At 36.4% G+C, this 18,193-nt stretch overlaps 1 protein-coding gene across 1 annotated transcript in view; it reads left to right on the top strand.

Annotated features, from left to right (window-relative positions):
- The first annotated feature begins 148 nt into the window (after positions 1-148).
- Positions 149-18,193, top strand: part of LOC123557804 (uncharacterized) — a 38,453-nt gene continuing 20,408 nt past the window's right edge. Inside the window, exons 1-14 of the mRNA XM_053524312.1 lie at positions 149-579; positions 750-958; positions 1,205-1,391; positions 1,576-1,740; positions 1,907-2,353; positions 2,505-2,574; positions 2,721-3,071; positions 3,460-3,733; positions 9,017-9,129; positions 9,438-9,553; positions 13,583-13,647; positions 14,393-14,586; positions 16,231-16,310; positions 17,678-17,801. Of these exons, the coding sequence (XP_053380287.1) occupies positions 517-579; positions 750-958; positions 1,205-1,391; positions 1,576-1,740; positions 1,907-2,353; positions 2,505-2,574; positions 2,721-3,071; positions 3,460-3,733; positions 9,017-9,129; positions 9,438-9,553; positions 13,583-13,647; positions 14,393-14,586; positions 16,231-16,310; positions 17,678-17,801 (2,458 nt within the window). The 5' untranslated portion in view covers positions 149-516. The remainder of the gene's footprint in view (positions 580-749; positions 959-1,204; positions 1,392-1,575; positions 1,741-1,906; positions 2,354-2,504; positions 2,575-2,720; positions 3,072-3,459; positions 3,734-9,016; positions 9,130-9,437; positions 9,554-13,582; positions 13,648-14,392; positions 14,587-16,230; positions 16,311-17,677; positions 17,802-18,193) is intronic.

The raw sequence follows: 18,193 nt of genomic DNA on the forward strand, positions 1-18,193 counted from the left end.
CGTTGTTTTTAGCTTATGAACATCGTTAGCTTGTATGTTTAATTATCCCCGCGTAAGTTTGTGAACATCGTTAGCTTGTATGTGTAATTATCCCCGCTTATTAGCTTGTATTTGAGTATGGTTTGTCATCAGTTTGGTTATGGAAGCGATTCATGTCAACTCTCAAACATGGTATAAAACGACATGCCCTGATTTTCACAATCAGTCTCAACCATGGCTACTATCTACAACTGTATTGGTTGCAATGGCATTGTATCACAGCGTATGCACGCTATCAGCTGCGACGGTTGTGAGAGATGGCATCACAGAAAATGCAAAACTGGTAAATATATTAGATTTTCACAAGGTCTTGAAGTACAGATTCTTTTAAACAAAACGTCCGTTTACGCGACGCCGCCGCTTCCGTATAATTAAAGTAATATATTTGCTTTTCTAATATATATGATTGTTTATTCATAAGTGTTTTCTTTTTTTCCAGGTGCCACTACTGGTATTACGGCCGACCAGTACAAACAAATGAAAAAGGGTACGCTAGAATTAGAATGGAAGTGCGCTGGTTGTACAGAGCAGGAAATGCAGGTATTGTTTTAAGCCCATACTAAGTTTAGTTGTTTAAAAATTAATGTCATTTACTTAAATACTAGTATAATATTAATAACATTGATTTAATTATATTTTAATTTTACAAATGATCTGTAGCTACTAAATAATTGATATACAATTAAACAAATGTATTCTTGTATTTTCAGGTCGACGCCGATCTCAGCATCCCACCTGTCCGCAGCAGATCAACATCCCCAGTCCGTGAACTGCTCAATGTCGATCTCAGCATCCCACCTGTCCGCAGCAGATCAACATCCCCAGTCCGTGAACTGCTCAATGCTACTTACGTAATTCGAGACAGCGCAGACTCTTCCATGCCGGAGATGGATCTACAAAGCAGCTTCATCGAAGACAGGTTAGTTAAATTATTTATTACGAATTTTAACTTAGAAACCGGTATGAATTAAAATACGAAGGATGTTACCTAACAATATTATACAATTTCCGGAATGTGCATTTTTTTTTTTGTTGGACTGAACGTCGCACCAACACATAGAAGGTCATATGGCGATTTTTCAGCTTTAATTTGCATAATAATAATGATAACAATAATAATGATAATAATTATAGTTATAATAAATGTTGCAAATATATTCCACAGGTCCTTCGATGTCAGCGGCAGATCCTTCAGTCAACCGGCACCACATCTGGATGAATCCTTAAGAGATCGCTCCCTTGACGATTCAATTCCAGATGACGCCCCAGTTACCTTCAACGTAGTGGAAGGTGGTACCAAACGCGGGGGACAGAAACTGGTCAGTAGTGATGGTTATACATACACACGAAGGGTAAGTTTATTATTATTTCTCTTAATAAAAACAATGAATTTTCATACTTTACTTCAAGTTTATTTATATATAGTAATAGTTCGATTGTTCAATCATTTATAATATCAGTTTTCAGTTGGTATCCTGTAACATTCCTGTAACATTTTACATCTGTTTATCTATAACTACATTATTTTCATTTCAGAATGTTAAAGAGGGCCGCGTATACTGGACCTGCAGCATACGCAACAAAAACTTCAAGTGTATGGCAAGTGTGAAACAGTACGGAGACTTGTTCACACCCAGTCTGAATGGACACCAGCATCCGGCTGAGCCTGGCGTTCTGAAGAAGGTGAAAATAGCAGCGAAGGTAATTTTTATCGACATAATAATTAACAGGATGGGCATGGAAAATCGTTATTCAATGATTGTTATTTAATTTATATATTTAACTTAAATATGAAAATGGTTTATTTATATTCCAATTGCAATTAAATCTAAACACGTTCATTTCGCATTTTCTTTTTTCATTGCAGGTGAAGCAAGTTGCCCGGGAAAATGTTTTCCGTCCTGCCGGTGAAATTGTGGAGACCGTGATGAAGGATCTGATTTCGGCAGAAGAATTCGCTCTACCGAAACCAGATCTTCTTATCAGGGCCGCCAATCTTCATCGGCAGAATCTCCGACCAACGGACCCAACTACGCTGGACTTCGTGATCAATACCAATTTCATCGGGCCAGACTTCGTTGCAGACGACATCCGGGTAGACGACCAGAGGCACATACTTCTTGCCACAACACCTCAGCTACAGCAGCTTAAACAGGCCAGGCGGTGGTTCTTGGATGGCACCTTCAAACTGGTAAAACGCCCGTTTTACCAGTTAATGTCTGTCCACGCGTTCGTCCGAAAGGGTGAAGATGCCAAACAAGTACCACTCGTCTACGTACTGATGTCACGGAGAACAAAGCAGGATTATATTGCGGTACTTAATTCCTTTATATATTTATATATTACTTGCATAACGGACCTTTAATAGTTTAAGTACGTTTTAAAATAAAATGATAAACAGACCAAGCATTTTTGTCTATGTTTCAGTATTTTTTACCAACTAAAATATTCTTTTCTATTTTCAGGTGCTGACCAGTCTACGTAGTATGCTGGAACGCCCGCAGGTTGAATGGTTCATGCTGGACTTTGAAGCTGGTAAGTAGAAAAAATCGATTTTATATCATGTGAAATTCTATAATGGTTAAATAACTTTCATTAGACAACTTTCATATAACATTTAATACATAATACAATCATTTTTCATGCAGAAATATATTAATTTCTATTTATTATATTTTCAGCTGCCTGGCAGGCATTAAGGGAAGTTTTTCCGGGGTGTGTTCTGAAGGGATGTGTGTTCCATTGGAGTCAGCGGGTTTACCGTAAAATCCAGTCCGAGGGTCTTACCACTGCCTACCTGGAAAAAGAAGATAAGTACAGGTTCTTACGGAAACTGCTGAGTCTGCCATACCTCCCTTCAGAGCAAATTCCAGCGGCTTTCCACCAGTTGAAGCAGCAAGCTGTAGAAGTCGGCGGCCCAATCCTGCACGTGACGCAGTATGTCCAGGGTACGTGGATAGAAGGAAGTATGTGGCAGCCGAACCACTGGAGTGTGTTCAGGGAGACGGTCAGGACAAACAACGACGTTGAAGGTAACCAAACTTTTCAGACTTCTGTAAATTCCATAATAATTAGTTTAACAAAAACTAAATCTCTATATATCTTAATCGATTGGCAATTATATCATTTATTTTTCTTTTCATTTTCTGTATAAATAATTAGCTTTGAAATTATCTTTGCAAAATTAACAACTTGTTTGCCACACGAAGTACATCAACAATAAAACGACCAACAAACAATCATTATTACACTATAACAATAAGTATGACGAAACCACTTCTCACTTACTATATAAATTAAGTATGACGAACCGGTGATTTGACGAAAACACTACCATCCTTACGGGGCCTCTATGACCAGTCTACACAGTGTCCTTTTGGTGTTTATTATTCTTTAGGGTCTTTTTCAGTTCTTTACAAGTGGAGGAACTAAAGGATTTAAAGATGGCCGACTACGGGCCTACGTGTCTCACTGGGCGCAAATTTTGCGCAATTTTATGTTATTTAGTGATATTTGGTGCATTATTTTGCACGCAATGTACAGGGCTAGACACAGAGACAAAACAGAATGAAGAAGAACAATCGTTACCGACTGTGTTCTTCGCAATTCTAGTTAGAAATAAAGCTCATACTCTGCCCTGGTTTTTCGGTCATTTAGAAAAATTAAATTATCCAAAGGACAAGATTGCGTTATGGTATGCTTCTACTACCTATTGAATTTCTTTTATTTGCACCCACCTCCAAATAAGTGATGTCTAAATTTCATCAATTACTGAATTAATTTAGTTTAGTGTAATATGGAAGATCATGCAGGTACCCTGTTTGCAGCTATTTTTCGCGGTACTAAGGAAATAAAGGAAAGACAAACAATATTATGTTGCTATTATTTCCTAAAATGAAATAAGGCAAAGCCTCAAAGCGAGCTCAAAGAAATCGGATTTAGCTAAAAATATTATGCATCATTTATTTGTCACAAAGAAACTATTCCCTACTCACAAGAATTCAGGAGAACCTATTCACTTGAAAAAAGTCTACATTTAGTGTCACCATACCTGTAACAGTGAATATCATACGTTGCAGAAATTATGGGAAGCCGGTGTCACGATGGCTTTATTACCGCATTCCCGTTTCTTTCTGCTTATTAATGACATTTTTCCCATTTTCTGGCCGATGCTTGATCTTTTAAATGAAAATAATATTTTTTTCAAACAACTGGAAAGCATTCTTTCATTATTGTTGAGTGATGAATATTTTTTAGCAATTGAATGAAGTTCTGTATTCACTCCGGAAAGAAGTACTTCCTGTGAGCACCTATCCGTTAGGGTGCGCTTTTTAAGAACTTCCGACGAAACTTTTCAAAACCATCACCAAGTGTGGAAGTATACTTGCGTTACCGTAAAGCTCGATTCTCTTCGAGCTCGCTATTAACTTCGTAAACCTTTTCTTTTCCACTAATATGAATTAAGGCATTGCCTAGCATGGAGATTTATCTTTTATATTCTGTTACAAAGAAGTATTCAACACTCAAAAGAAAGTGAAACTTCGCTCTAAGTTCTAACTAGTTTACATTTAGTGCCATCATACCTCTTACAGCAAATATCATACTTTGCAAAATTTACGGAAAGCTGTGACGGTGACGTCATTCACCGCGTTCTCGCACTGGCTTTTAGAATTTTGTTTGTTTGTTTGACTCCACGCAGAAACTTGATGGTCCTTACACTTCCTTACTGTTTTAAAAGTGTTTTCAGTTGCATGTAGGGGCCTACAGTTTTCATTATGAAAAAGAAGTAAACGAATCATGTTGGCACGGTTTACGAATTTCTGTGACTGATTCGGGATGCTCGGGTGTTCTTGCAGACAACCAGTCTGCGTTGTGCACATAAACCGGAACCAGAAAACACCGAAAAAATTGCCTCAGTATATGCAGACAACAAAGACGAATAACTATATACAGACGTTACCGTCTCGGGGATTTTCATCCCTGGAGCTTTGCGCCGTGGATAAATCCCCTATTATTTCAAGTAGAAAATCATTTTTCTAGTCTTTGTTTACTTTTAAACCCATCATGATTCCAGTGCATGTGACTTTCACTTTTGCCAAGGGAGTTAATTCTAATTTTGTGGTATGGCATCCGACTTGATAAAGCACTTCCTGTGATAGTGTAAAATGTAAAGAACCCCTAAAATTATTGCAATGTAAAATTAACACAGTGGAAAGGTAATTCTGTCAAATATATGGACAACACACAATTCATTACCGATTTTACTTAGTCAAATGATCGACGAAGGCATTTAAAAATAATTTACCTACGTTTACAAAAATAGGGTGTGAAACGTAATCAGCTTTCAAAGTAGGTCAAATGTGTTTACTGTACAGAGCGCTGCTCATTGTTGGTCTCGCAAAAATCAAGCGAGACCAGATGTAACGCGAAAATAGCAGCAAGTGGTATATATTTACAGATTATCTGTAAATTTACAGGGTCAGGTGCCGTCAAAAACTAGGTCAGTAGGTCTAAAAATAGAAAAACCTTGTGACCTCTCTAGAGGCCATATATTTCACAAGATCTTCATGAAAATTGGTCAGAATGTTTACCTTGATGATATCTAGGTCAAGTTTGAAACTGGGTCACGTGCTGTCAAAAACTAGGTCAGTAGGTCTAAAAATAGAAAAACCTTGTGACCTCTCTAGAGGCCATATATTTCACAAGATCTTCATGAAATTTGGTCAGAATGTCCAACTTGATGATATCTAGGTCCAGTTCGAAACTGGGTCACGTGCTATCAAAAACTAGGTCAGTAGGTCTAAAAATAGAAAAACCTTGTGACCTCTCTAGAGGCCGTATATTTCATAAGATCTTCATGAAAAGTGGTCAGAACGTTCATCTCCATGATATCTAGGTCAAATTCGAAAGTGGGTCACGTGCTGTCAAAAACTAGGTCAGTAGGTCTGAAAATAGAAAAACCTTGTGACCTCTCTAGGGGCCGTACTTTTCAATGGATCTTCATAAAAGTTGGTCAGAATGTTCACCTTGATGATATCTAGGTCAAGTTTGAAACTGGGTCATGTGCCATCAAAAAATAGGTCAGTAGGTCAAATAATAGAAAAACCTTGTGACCTCTCTAGAGGCCATATTTTTCATGGGATCTGTATGAAAGTTGGTTTGAATGTTCATCCTGATGATATCTAGGTCAAGTTTGAAACTGGGTCAACTGCAGTCAAAAACTAGGTCAGTAAGTCTAAAAATAGAAAAACCTTGTGACCTCTCTAGAGGCTATACTTTTCAATAAATGTTCATGAAAATTTGTCAGAATGTTCACCTTGATGATATCTAGGTCAAGTTCGAAACTGGGTCACGTGCCGTCAAAAACTAGGTCAGTAGGTTAAATATTAGAAAAACCTTGTGACCTCTCTAGAGGCCATATTTTTCATGGGATCTGTATGAAAGTTGGTTTGAATGTTCATCTTGATGATATCTAGGTCAAGTTCGAAACTTGGTCAACTGCGATCAAAAACTAGGTCAGTAGGTCTAAAAATAGAAAAACCTTGTGACCTCTCTAGAGGCCGTACTTTTCAATGGATCTTCATGAAAATTGGTCAGAATATTCAACTTGATGATATCTAGGTCAGCTTCGAAACTGGGTCACGTGCCATCAAAAGTTAGGTCAGTAGGTCAAATAATAGAAAAACCTTGTGGCCTCTCTAGAGGCCATATTTTTCATGGGATCTGTATGAAAGTTGGTCTGAATGTTCATCTTGATGATATCTAGGTCAAATTCGAAACTGGGTCAACTGCAGTCAAAAACTAGGTCAGTAGGTCTAAAATAGAAAAACCTTGTGACCTCTCTAGAGGCCATATTTTTCAATGGATCTTCATAAAAATTTGTCAGAATGGTTACCTTGATGATATCTAGGTCAAGTTCGAAACTGGGTCAAAAACTAGGTCAGTAGGTCAGATAATAAAAAAACCTTGTGACCTCTCTAGAGGCCATATTTTTCATGGGATCTGTATGAAAGTTGGTCTGAATATTCATCTTGATGATATCTAGGGCAAGTTCGAAACTGGGTCAACTGCGGTCAAAAACTAGGTCAGTAGGTCTAAAAATAGAAAAACCTTTTGACCACTTTAGAGGCCATATTTTTCAATGGATCTTCATGAAAATTTGTCTGAATGTCCACCTTGATGATATCTAGATAAAATTTGAAACTGGTTCACGTCAAAACTAGGTCAGTAGGTATAAGAATAGAAAAACCTTGTGACCTCTCTAGAGGCCATACTCTTCATGAGATCTTCATGAAAATTGGTGAGAATATTCACCTTGATAATATCTAGGTCAAGTTCAAAACTGGGTCATGTGCCTTCAAAAACTAGGTCATTAGGTCAATAATAGAAAAACCTTGTGACCTGTCTAGAAGCCATATTTTTCAATGGATCTTCATGAAAATTGGGTCATGTGGAGAAGGTGAGCGATTCAGGACCATCATGGTCCTCTTGTTTATCTTTTAAAACACCTGTCTTGCATGATTTTTGAGTGATGAATAAGTATCAGCATTTGAATAAAGTTTTGTAAAGAACTACTTCCTGTCCGCTTTGGGGCAACTTGTTACCGCCACCATTGAAGTATGCTTGGGTTACCGTAAAACTCGATTCTCGAGCTCACTCGGATAAGCCAAATTTCGGTTACCTTTATCATGCCCCAGAAAAGTCACAAATTAGCTTTATAATATAGCTAAATCTAGCTACAGTCGAGACTGCCTTAACGACCCCCTGAATTTAGCGACTCCCTGTCATATGCGACCCTTTTTTATGCTCCGGACGCAATTTACTATTAAAAGAGTCTTAATTAAGCAACCCCCTGCCTTACGCGACAAGCGACTGTGAAATCAGGCTCCCGAATCGATTATCAGACCGTTTTCAGCGACTTTGAGACGCTCCCTCGCAAGATTTTACACGATAGAGTTACCGTTCGTTATCTCGCGTGAAGTTGTTTGTGACGAGAACTTACTTGTTTACAAACAATGGTGGATGAAAAACATAAAAAAGAACTGTTTTGACATTAGAACAGCGTGTTAATGCACTTGAATTGCTCGATTGGGGAAAACCAGCGTATAAAGGCGGTGAAGAATTCGGAGTCGGTGCATAAATTAACAATGTTCCTGGTGAAACAAAAAGATGGCGGTATTTAACAGGAAACGACGAAGAAAACACGGATTAAAGATGCAGTCAATAAACGGATAAATGTCAATGAACCATTAATACACAAAAATATAAATATCATAAACCTCAGTGTGTAAAATAGTTCTAATGGAACATTTATATTTTACTGCTCCCCTTTATTTTCTCGCCTGATCATGAGCTTATATTTGTTTTATCAACATCATACGAATGATGCAAATTATTTGAAATTTATATTTTATCAATATGCAATTAAAGAAATAGAATTTAATCATTTTTCACGCATACCTTAAAAGAGGTCTATATATAAGTATCCGATATACATGTACTTTAACTGGAAAAATATATGAAACCAACGTCATCCAGTTAAGTGAGACTGTTTTAAGAGACTCCCTGTCATATGTGACCTTTTTTGCTGCTTCCCAAAGTCGGTCTCTTAAAACAGTCTCGACTGTATTATACAGCTAGAAATAGCTATAAAACCAATAACATTAACAATTGTTCAAAGTATGTCAATATCAAATATAAAACAGTTACTATCCCATCTAGTCCAATTTTTCAGCTGCAAGGCAGACCGATTTCACAGACTGACATTTCACAGACCGATTTCACAGACTGACATTTTGCGAATTTCTGTGATTATTCATTACAAAATTTGTTTTATGCATTCAGCAACGATGATTCTCACAAGTGGCACATTCCTCAGTGATTTAGTGCAAAATGTTGCTGTATTTATTGTTACAACCTTAAAATGTTACAACTCCTTAGTCAGTAATTAATAGCTTATGTTGACCTATTTATTCAGGATCAGGAGTGACCATAACATAGACAATTCAACAGCTATTGTACAGAAATGGATACAGTCTACAGAACACCTTTACAACTCAGTGGAATTTGTTTTTGATGATAAACCTGCCGGTATGTTGTATTTTGTCTTTTTCTTTTACCTTATGGAGAGGGTTTCAATATATTTCTGTGTATGCATCTGCAGTCAAATAACTTAGCAACTTTACTTCATTTCTTCAAGATAAACTTTTATGTTTCCTTAAAGTTAAAAGTAATTACCACCTTTGTCATATAACACATACTTTTAGGGATGTAACACATACTTGTAGGGATGGGAATTTTATTATAATTTTCTTTAAAAAGGAAATTTAAATTTGACAAAAAAGAGTGTAAGAAAATAATTACATCTATAATAAGTTTACATGTATGTACATATTTAGGATATGATGGGGAGATCGGCACAGGTCATTGGACATTGGGAAGATTTAATCATGTGATAAAGCTTAGAGAAAAGGCCATTAAAACTGCAAGAAACATGTGGGCAGATTATTTACTGGTGAGTTGAATTATTTACATTTTTGTCTCTGTTAAGATTGGTTTTCTTTTATATTGAATAGGGGTGACTATTGAGGCCAATTTTGACTATTGCAATACTATTGATATTGCTTAAAAACTATTGCGATACTAATCTATTGCAGGTTACTATTGCGATACTATTGCAATAGTTATCGGCCATCATATTTTATACAGTAAAGCTACCAACTGGCATTGTTACACAGTGTAAGAGACGGCACTGTTTATAATTGCTGTTAACACACATTGAGATGTTTGTATAACTGAAATGGACAGAAATAATTCTAACATTAAATATTTCTTGCCTTCCTTGGCTTTGGAAAAATAAGTAAAACAGTAAACCTATGCAAGGTATACTCAAACGAATCGGCCATTTTGTTGCGAATGTCAACATGTTTAAAAACCCAAAGCATCAAAAAAGACGAAAATTAACGGATCGGATTAAGGTGTACCAGCACTAAATGAAAGGCCCTACCGAACAGTTTGCTGTATAAAACAAGTATATAACCTTCTTTCTCTATGTCCATAGGACATTTTCTCATCTAAAATTAACAGGTTATTTAAATATATTTAATCAAAGTTTCTAAGAAACTAAATTTGTTAATTATCTCCCAGACTTCTCAGTCCTTTATGGTTGTTTAATTCCGTGAGGGTAATTATTGTAATGGAGACGTTAACATTTTCCGAGGTGCAAATGAAAGCTGGCTCTGTTTCTTGGTTTATAAATTAATAATTATTTTGAAGATGTATTTACAAAAATTTCAGAACTATCGAAACTATCGATTGTTGAAGGAACTATCAGCGATTGTTATTGGATCGTGATTTTTCTATCGATGAATGCTATCGGGACACTTAGTATCGCAATGCATCGATAGTTCGATGTATCGTTACACCCCTAATATTGAAAAGCAACATAATCTCTTGATTTGTTTGTTTTGGGTTTAACATCATTTTTAGCTCATCTGATTTTTTGAAAAAAAAATGATGAGTTATTGTCATCACTTGAGCGGTTGTCGGCGTCGGCGTTGCCTGGTTAAGTTTTATGTTTAGGTCAGCTTTTCTCCTAAACTATCAAAGCTATTGCTTTGAAACTTGGAATACTTGTTCACCATCATAAGCTGTCCCTGTATAGCAAGAAACATAACTCCATCTTGCTTTTTGCAAGATTTATGGCCCCTTTTGTACTTAGAAAATATCAGATTTCTTGGTTAAGTTTTATGTTTAGGTCAACTTTTCTCCTAAACTATCAAAGCTTTTGCTTTGAAACTTGGAATACTTGTTCACCATCATAAGCAGACCCTGTACATCAAGAAACATAACTCCATCTTGCTTTCTGCAAGAATTATTGCCCCTTTTGGACTTAGAAAATCAGTTTTCTTGGTTAAGTTTTATGTTTAGGTCAGCTTTTATCCTAAACTATCAAAGCTATTCCTTTAAAACTTGCAACACTTGTTCACCATCATAAGCTGACCCTGTACAGCAAGAAACATAACTCCATCCTGCTTTTTGCAAGATTTATGGCCCCTTTTGGACTTAGGAAATATCAGATTTCTTGGTTAAGTTTTATGTTTAGGTCAACTTTTTCTCTTAAACTATCAAAGCTATTGCTTTAAAACTTGCAACTCTTGTTCACCATCATAAGCTGACCCTGTACAGCAAGCAACATAACTCCATCTTGCTTTTTGCAATAATTATTGCCCCTTTTGGACTTAGAAAAATCATTTTCTTGGTTGAATATTATGTTTAAGTCAACTTTTCTCATAAGCTATTGCTTTAAAACTTGCAACAGTTTTTCACCATCATAAGTGGACACTTTACATTAAGAAACATAACTCTATCCAGCTTTTTGCAAGAGTGATGGCCCTTTTTAGACTAAGAAAATCATAGGTAGGACAATATTTCTGTTATACAAAAAAAATCAGATGAGCGTCAGCACCCGCAAGGCGGTGCTCTTGTTCAACAGTATTTCAGTCATGTAACGGCGGGCAGTTAACCTAACCAGTATTCCTGGATTCTGTACCAGTACAGACCTGTTCTCCGCAAGTAACTGCCAACTTCCCCACATGAATCAGAGGTGGAGGACGAATGATTTCAGACACAATGTCTTTTATCAAATTGTCATGGAGAATATAATTTCTTGAAGTGATGTTACACGTTTGAATATTTCTGGAACAGACATCTTTATTCATGAATCAATGTTATTAGTAATAATGGTAAAATGTTCAAGTCAAATGATACACTGTAAAAGCAGAAATTTTCGCTAGGGTTTAATTTTCACAATATTTGCGAGGCCCTAATTATGTGGATATAAATTTGTAGAATTAACTTTTAAACATAAAATTAATGGGAATTTTACTTTTTCATTGGGACTTTAAGCTTTATGGAATCAAGTCTACAAAACAGTCACCCATGAATATTAATAATTTCCGAGCATTAGTACAGAATTTTGGAATACCATTACAATCAAAGCAGAAAAAAGCTATGAAGAAGAGTAGCCCTAATAAAATGATAATTATGTCTCCCACCACACAGTGGTGTGGGAGACATATTGATTTACTCCAGTCTGTGTGTCTGTCTGTCTGTCACAAAGCTTGTCCACACTCTAAGTCGAACATTTCTCATCCGGTTTTCACCAAACTTAAACAAAATGTACTTAAACAAAATGTGTTTGACTATAAGACCTCGGCCAGGTTTGATAAGTAGCCAAATCGGTCTAGGCATATTGGAGTAATGGCCCTTGAATTACCAAAAATCGCCTTTTTACTCTTGTCCGCACTCTTAAGTCAAACATTTCTCATCCGATCTTCACCAAACTTGAACAAAATGTGTTTGACCATGAGACCTTGGCCAAGTTTGATAACTAGCCAAATTGGTTCAAGCATTTTGGAGTTACGGCCCTTGAATTACCGGAAAAATCAGCCTTTTTGCTCTTGTCTGCACTCTTAAGTCGAACATTTCTCATCAGATCTTCACCTAACTGAACAAAATGTGTTTGACCATAAAACCTCAGACAAGTTCGATAACTAGCCAAATCCGCCCAGGCACTTATGGCTCTTGAATTACTGATTGGATCCACTCATCCAGACCATCTAATTGGATCAACTTGTCTAAACCATCTAGAGAAACTAGACATTTTTCATAGGGGTAGTTGTGGGAGACATGCTATTTTCTCAAAAGCATCTCTAGTTATATAAGAAAATATTCTTCAAAGAAATTAACATAAAACAAATTTTCCATTACTTATAAATGATCAAAACAAAACTTGTGGTTTACAATTTATTCATAGATTTTGATAACAAAATGTGTTTTTTCTTCTGGTATATTACCAATATTTTATCAGTATATGCCATGTGATTTTCTTTCTGCAACAACCTTATAGGTAGTACTGAAGTCAGTCATTTTGTATTGCATTTTAAAGAAATATGTTTTAGAATAACTAGTTGTTTAACTAAGTATTTCGGTATGAGGCCAAACAAAAAAGGCAATGCATTTAGGGTTATCTCACCCATCCCCCACCCCCAAAAAAATCTTGTAGGGAGTTGTTGTTTTTTTTTCAATTTTAATGGAGGAAGAGTTCTAAAAATAAAACTTCTCATGAATGAATTTTAATTTTTAACAAATTCTACCAGAATATCTCTAAATTCACTTATGGCAGCAAAAAAGAGAAAAGTTAAGGTGAAAAAAAAAGCCAGTAGGGACTTGGTCAGTTTTAGTGTTGGTATAGTAACCCTAAACATAGGCATGTTTTGTTTAGTCTGACTTCAAGCTTTATTAATGAGCTGCACCATGAGAAAACCAACATAGTGCATTCGCAACCAGCATCTGCACAGTCTGGTCAGGATCCATGCTGTTCGCTAATGGTTTCTCTAATTGTAATAGGCTTTGAAAGCGAACAGTATGGATCCTGACCAGACTGTGCGGATGCACAGGCTGGTCTAGATCCATGCTGGCCGCAAATACACTATGTTTGTTTTCTCATGGTATGGCTCAAGTATGTTTTTTCTCTCTGTAGATGATTGATGCAGACGTAATGGTGGAAAATCCAAATACTTTGAAACTTCTGATTGACCCGAAAAAGTAAGTAAAACTTTCAACATTAAAATGCTGCTCGCTTAAAATCACAATAAGATGTGCTAAATGCTCAAGTTATCCAATGTTTGAGCAATCCTGCATAATATATTATGATATTGTTATCTTACACCAGAAAAAAACAACCTTGGTATGTTAATTAAGAGATCTCTGTTGTTAAGGTCACTGACTTTTAACTCTTATCATGCTGGACACAATTTATTCTGCCTTTGTGACCAGTGTAGATCATGATCAGCCTGCTCATCCTTGCAGTCTGATCATGATCTGTATTGTTTGCCATTCAGTCAGTATCTTTTTGGTAAACACCCCTTGAAACAGTTAATGGTACTGTCCAAGTTGAAAGATGGACAACTTCATTATAGAAATTTAGCACAGTAAGGGTTAATATCTTACTACTCTGTGCTATATCTTTGGAACCATCATGTGTAGAAGCCATCTAACTGGCTTATGGAAGGTCAGTGGTTCTACCAAGCTGGTGCCCACCCACACCTTAAATAATTGGGGTCTTCTTTCATCCTTGAAAGCTAGAAATTTGCCACATGACCTGTATTTTATTGGTAAGACGTTAAACCAAACAAAACAAACTGTATATTAATTGACAATTACCGTTAACAAATAATATAGATTGTTAGAGAAAGGTTGCCCATTGTCTTAGAGTTGTAAATGCAAAACATGGAGGTGTGTATCAGAATGTTATGGAATAAAATTATAGATATTTTGCTGTTCTCTTTAGGACTATGATTGCACCAATGATGAATGCATCTGTAGGAGAGACTTATTCTAACTTCTGGGGTGGTATGGACGAGGAAGGGTATTATAAGAGAATTCCCGAATACTTCGATATAGTTGAGAGAGAAACTCAAGGTTTATTTGTCGTGCCAATGATACATACAATATTTTTGCTTGACCTGCGACATAAACAGTCAGGTAAGTTGTTCTTACAGGTTTTTGTAAGCAGTTTACAAAGTTACCTTTTCACCTGCCAGCTTAGCTCAGTAAGAAGAGCACAGATCTATGGATTGCAGGATTGTGAGTTCGATCCCCGGGGAAGATGTATGTTTTCCATGACGGCTTGATAAAAGACATTGTGGCTAAATTCATTTATCCTCCACCTCTGATTCATATGGGGAAGTTGGCAGTTTCTTGCAGAGAACAGGTTTGAACTGTTTCAGAATCCAGGAACACTGGTTAGGTTAAGTGCCCCTTGTTACATAACTGAAATACTGTTAAAAAATGGCGTTAATTCCAAATCAAACAAAGAATTTTTCAAGTAATGAAGTGAGTTACGTTTTTAGCTCATCTGATTTTTTGAAAAAAAATGATGAGTTATTGTCATCACTTGAGCGGTTGTCGGCGTCGGCGTCGGCGTTGCCTGGTTAAGTTTTATGTTTAGGTCAGCTTTTCTCCTAAACTATCAAAGCTATTGCTTTGAAACTTGGAATACTTGTTCACCATCATAAGCTGACCCTGTATAGCAAGAAACATAACTCCATCTTGCTTTTTGCAAGATTTATGGCCCCTTTTGTACTTAGAAAATATCAGATTTCTTGGTTAAGTTTTATGTTTAGGTCAACTTTTCTCCTAAACTATCAAAGCTATTGCTTTGAAACTTGGAATACTTGTTTACCATCATAAGCAGACCATGTACATCAAGAAACATAACTCCATCTTGCTTTTTGCAAGAATTATTGCCCCTTTTGGACTTAGAAAATCAGTTTTCTTGGTTAAGTTTTATGTTTAGGTCAGCTTTTATCCTAAACTATCAAAGCTTTTGCTTTATAACTTGCAACACTTGTTCACCATCATAAGCTGACCCTGTACATCAAGAAACATAACTCCATCCTGCTTTTTGCAAGATTTATGGCCCCTTTTGGACTTAGAAAATATCAGATTTCTTGGTTAAGTTTTATGTTTAGGTGAACTTTTTCTCTTAAACTATCAAAGCTATTGCTTTGAAACTTGCAACACTTGTTCACCATCATAAGCTGACCCTGTACAGCAAGCAACATAACTCCATCCTGCTTTTTGCAATAATTATTGCCCCTTTTGGACTTAGAAAATCATTTTCTTGGTTGAGTATTATGTTTAAGTATACTTTTCTCATAAACTATCAAAGCTATTGCTTTAAAACTTGCAACAGTTTTTCTCCATCATAAGTGGACACTGTACATCAAGAAACATAACTCTATCCTGCTTTTTGCAAGAATGATGGCCCTTTTTAGACTTAGAAAATCATGGGTAGGACAATATTTCTATTATACAATAAAAATCAGATGAGCGTCAGCACCCGCAAGGCGGTGCTCTTGTTTAAGCTTTTAATGCTTTTGATAAACTGTATCATCTATAATCTGTACGGTAGATAAAAGTTCCATGCGCTGAATCTTTAACTCCTCTGCTTAAGAAGGGTTTATCAGGACAGCATGGCAGTTCCAGTCAATAAATCAGAATTATGAGATGTTAGAGGTTTAATCAACAGAAGTGCATGAATAAGCATAGAGATAATGTGTTTTGATGAAATGAAATTTACTTTGGTCATTGTAAAAATAATTTTGTTTTGTTTTATTTTCACAGAGAAGTTGTCATATATAGCCCCACCGGGATATAAAATGCCTGAAGATGACATCATAATATTTGCCCTATCAGCAAAAGAGGTAAGAGATCACATAATAGATTGAGCTACTTATTCAAATTATCTTCAGATGCTGCTATATTGGCTACCCCACCCACCTGCTTAGCTGAATAGTGATAGGGCATATCTATGGATCTTTTTCTTTTGATATGGGGACATGAATTTGATCCAAAGAAAAGCAGATGTTTTCCATGATGATTTCGAAAAAAAAATGTTTGAAATTATTCATCCCCCACCTCTGATCAATGTGGAGAAGTTGGCAGTTACTTGCAGAGAGGACGAGTACAGAATCTAGTGTTGACTTGTTAACTGTCAGCCGTTACATAACTGAAAGACTGTTGAAAAGCGTTGTTACACCCAAAACAGACAAAAGATAAGTTATGCACCATATTCATATTTGAAAATATGACTAATTACTGAACAGTTCCAGTGTAGATATAAAATTAACATGTATTTACAAACAGAACTGTATTTTAGGTAATTTAACACAGTCTGAATATGTAATGCCACTGAAAAACATCAAACATTGTAGGATTGTCATTTAGTATGTGAAGTAGGGGCCTCCGTGGCCGAGTGGTTATGGTCGCTTACTTCAAATCACTTGCCCCTCATCGATGTGGGTTCGAACCTCGCTCGAGGCGTTGAACTCTTCATGTGAGGAAGCCATCCAGCTGGCTTACGGAAGGTCGGTGGTTCTACCCAGGTGCCCGCTCGTGATGAAATAATGCACGGAGGGGCACCTGGGGTCTTCCTCCACCATTAAAGCTGGAAAGTCGCCATATGACCTATCATATGTCAGTGCGACGTTAAAACCAAAATAAAAAAAAAAATAGTATGTGAAGTTTTGCACCTTGGACTTTGTTTGAGATTTCACTCAGTAAGACTAGAATTTCAACCCTTGACTAAGTAAAAAATTTGCATAAAGGTTCTGCAAGTGCGTCACCTGTACAGTGAATCAAAGATCGCTTGAGGACACAAATAGACAGAGTTGTTAATGAATTCGGAAAAAAACAAAAGCTTTGGAAGCATATATCACAACAAAGCAAAGTAATAATGTATTCCATTCCAGAGAGTCAGTTTGAAAAACTGTTGTATAAGTGAATATATTTGGTGGTCAAAAATTCTGCAAATTGTCAATTTCAGATGTTTTCAATGTGGGCAGAAATAATACAAATTGCCTAAAACTGGAGTGACAAGCTAAGTTTGTCTATGCTTGAATATGATAATGTGTCTTGGCAAACATGGGAATTTAAGCTGGCTGATATTTTCACAGATTTCTTGAATTTGCAAAATTTGCGAACATTTCAATGTTCCGAAGTTTTCTAATTACATAGTATCTTCAACCATGGTCTATCTAAAAATAGTTTAGTCAGAATTTATGTTTTTCAGGCAGGTGTGCCAATGTATGTGTTAAATACGGAATATTTTGGGCATGTGATGGTACCACTGGATGAGCACCACTCACTGTATATAGAGGAGGAGCAGTTTACCTACATGAGAATAGAAACATTAGGTATCTTTATACGTGGTTAGATTCCACATTACTGTTTAAAACTATCCCTTCAAGTGTTACATGATATTTAATATTGTACTCAGGGGCCTTCATGGTTCATGGTTGAACCATTACAGTTGTGGAATAGTGGGTTTTAAATCTTGCTTGAGGTATAGTTTTCTTTCATTGAAGGAAGCCGTCCAGCTGGCTTGCTGAAGGTGGGTGATTTTCCAAATGCCCGCCCATGTCTGAAATAATGCTTGCAGGGGCACGGCCCCGGGCACCTCTAGTCATCCTCAACCTGTAAAAGTTGGAAAATGACCATAAATCGTGTTAGTATGATATTAAACCCGAGACAAAACCAATGAACTTTGTAATCTTTGTGGTTTTGTTCAAAATTACCTCACAGGAAA

Source organism: Mercenaria mercenaria, chromosome 15 (assembly GCF_021730395.1).
Source record: "Mercenaria mercenaria strain notata chromosome 15, MADL_Memer_1, whole genome shotgun sequence".
Classification (NCBI taxonomy): domain Eukaryota; kingdom Metazoa; phylum Mollusca; class Bivalvia; order Venerida; family Veneridae; genus Mercenaria; species Mercenaria mercenaria.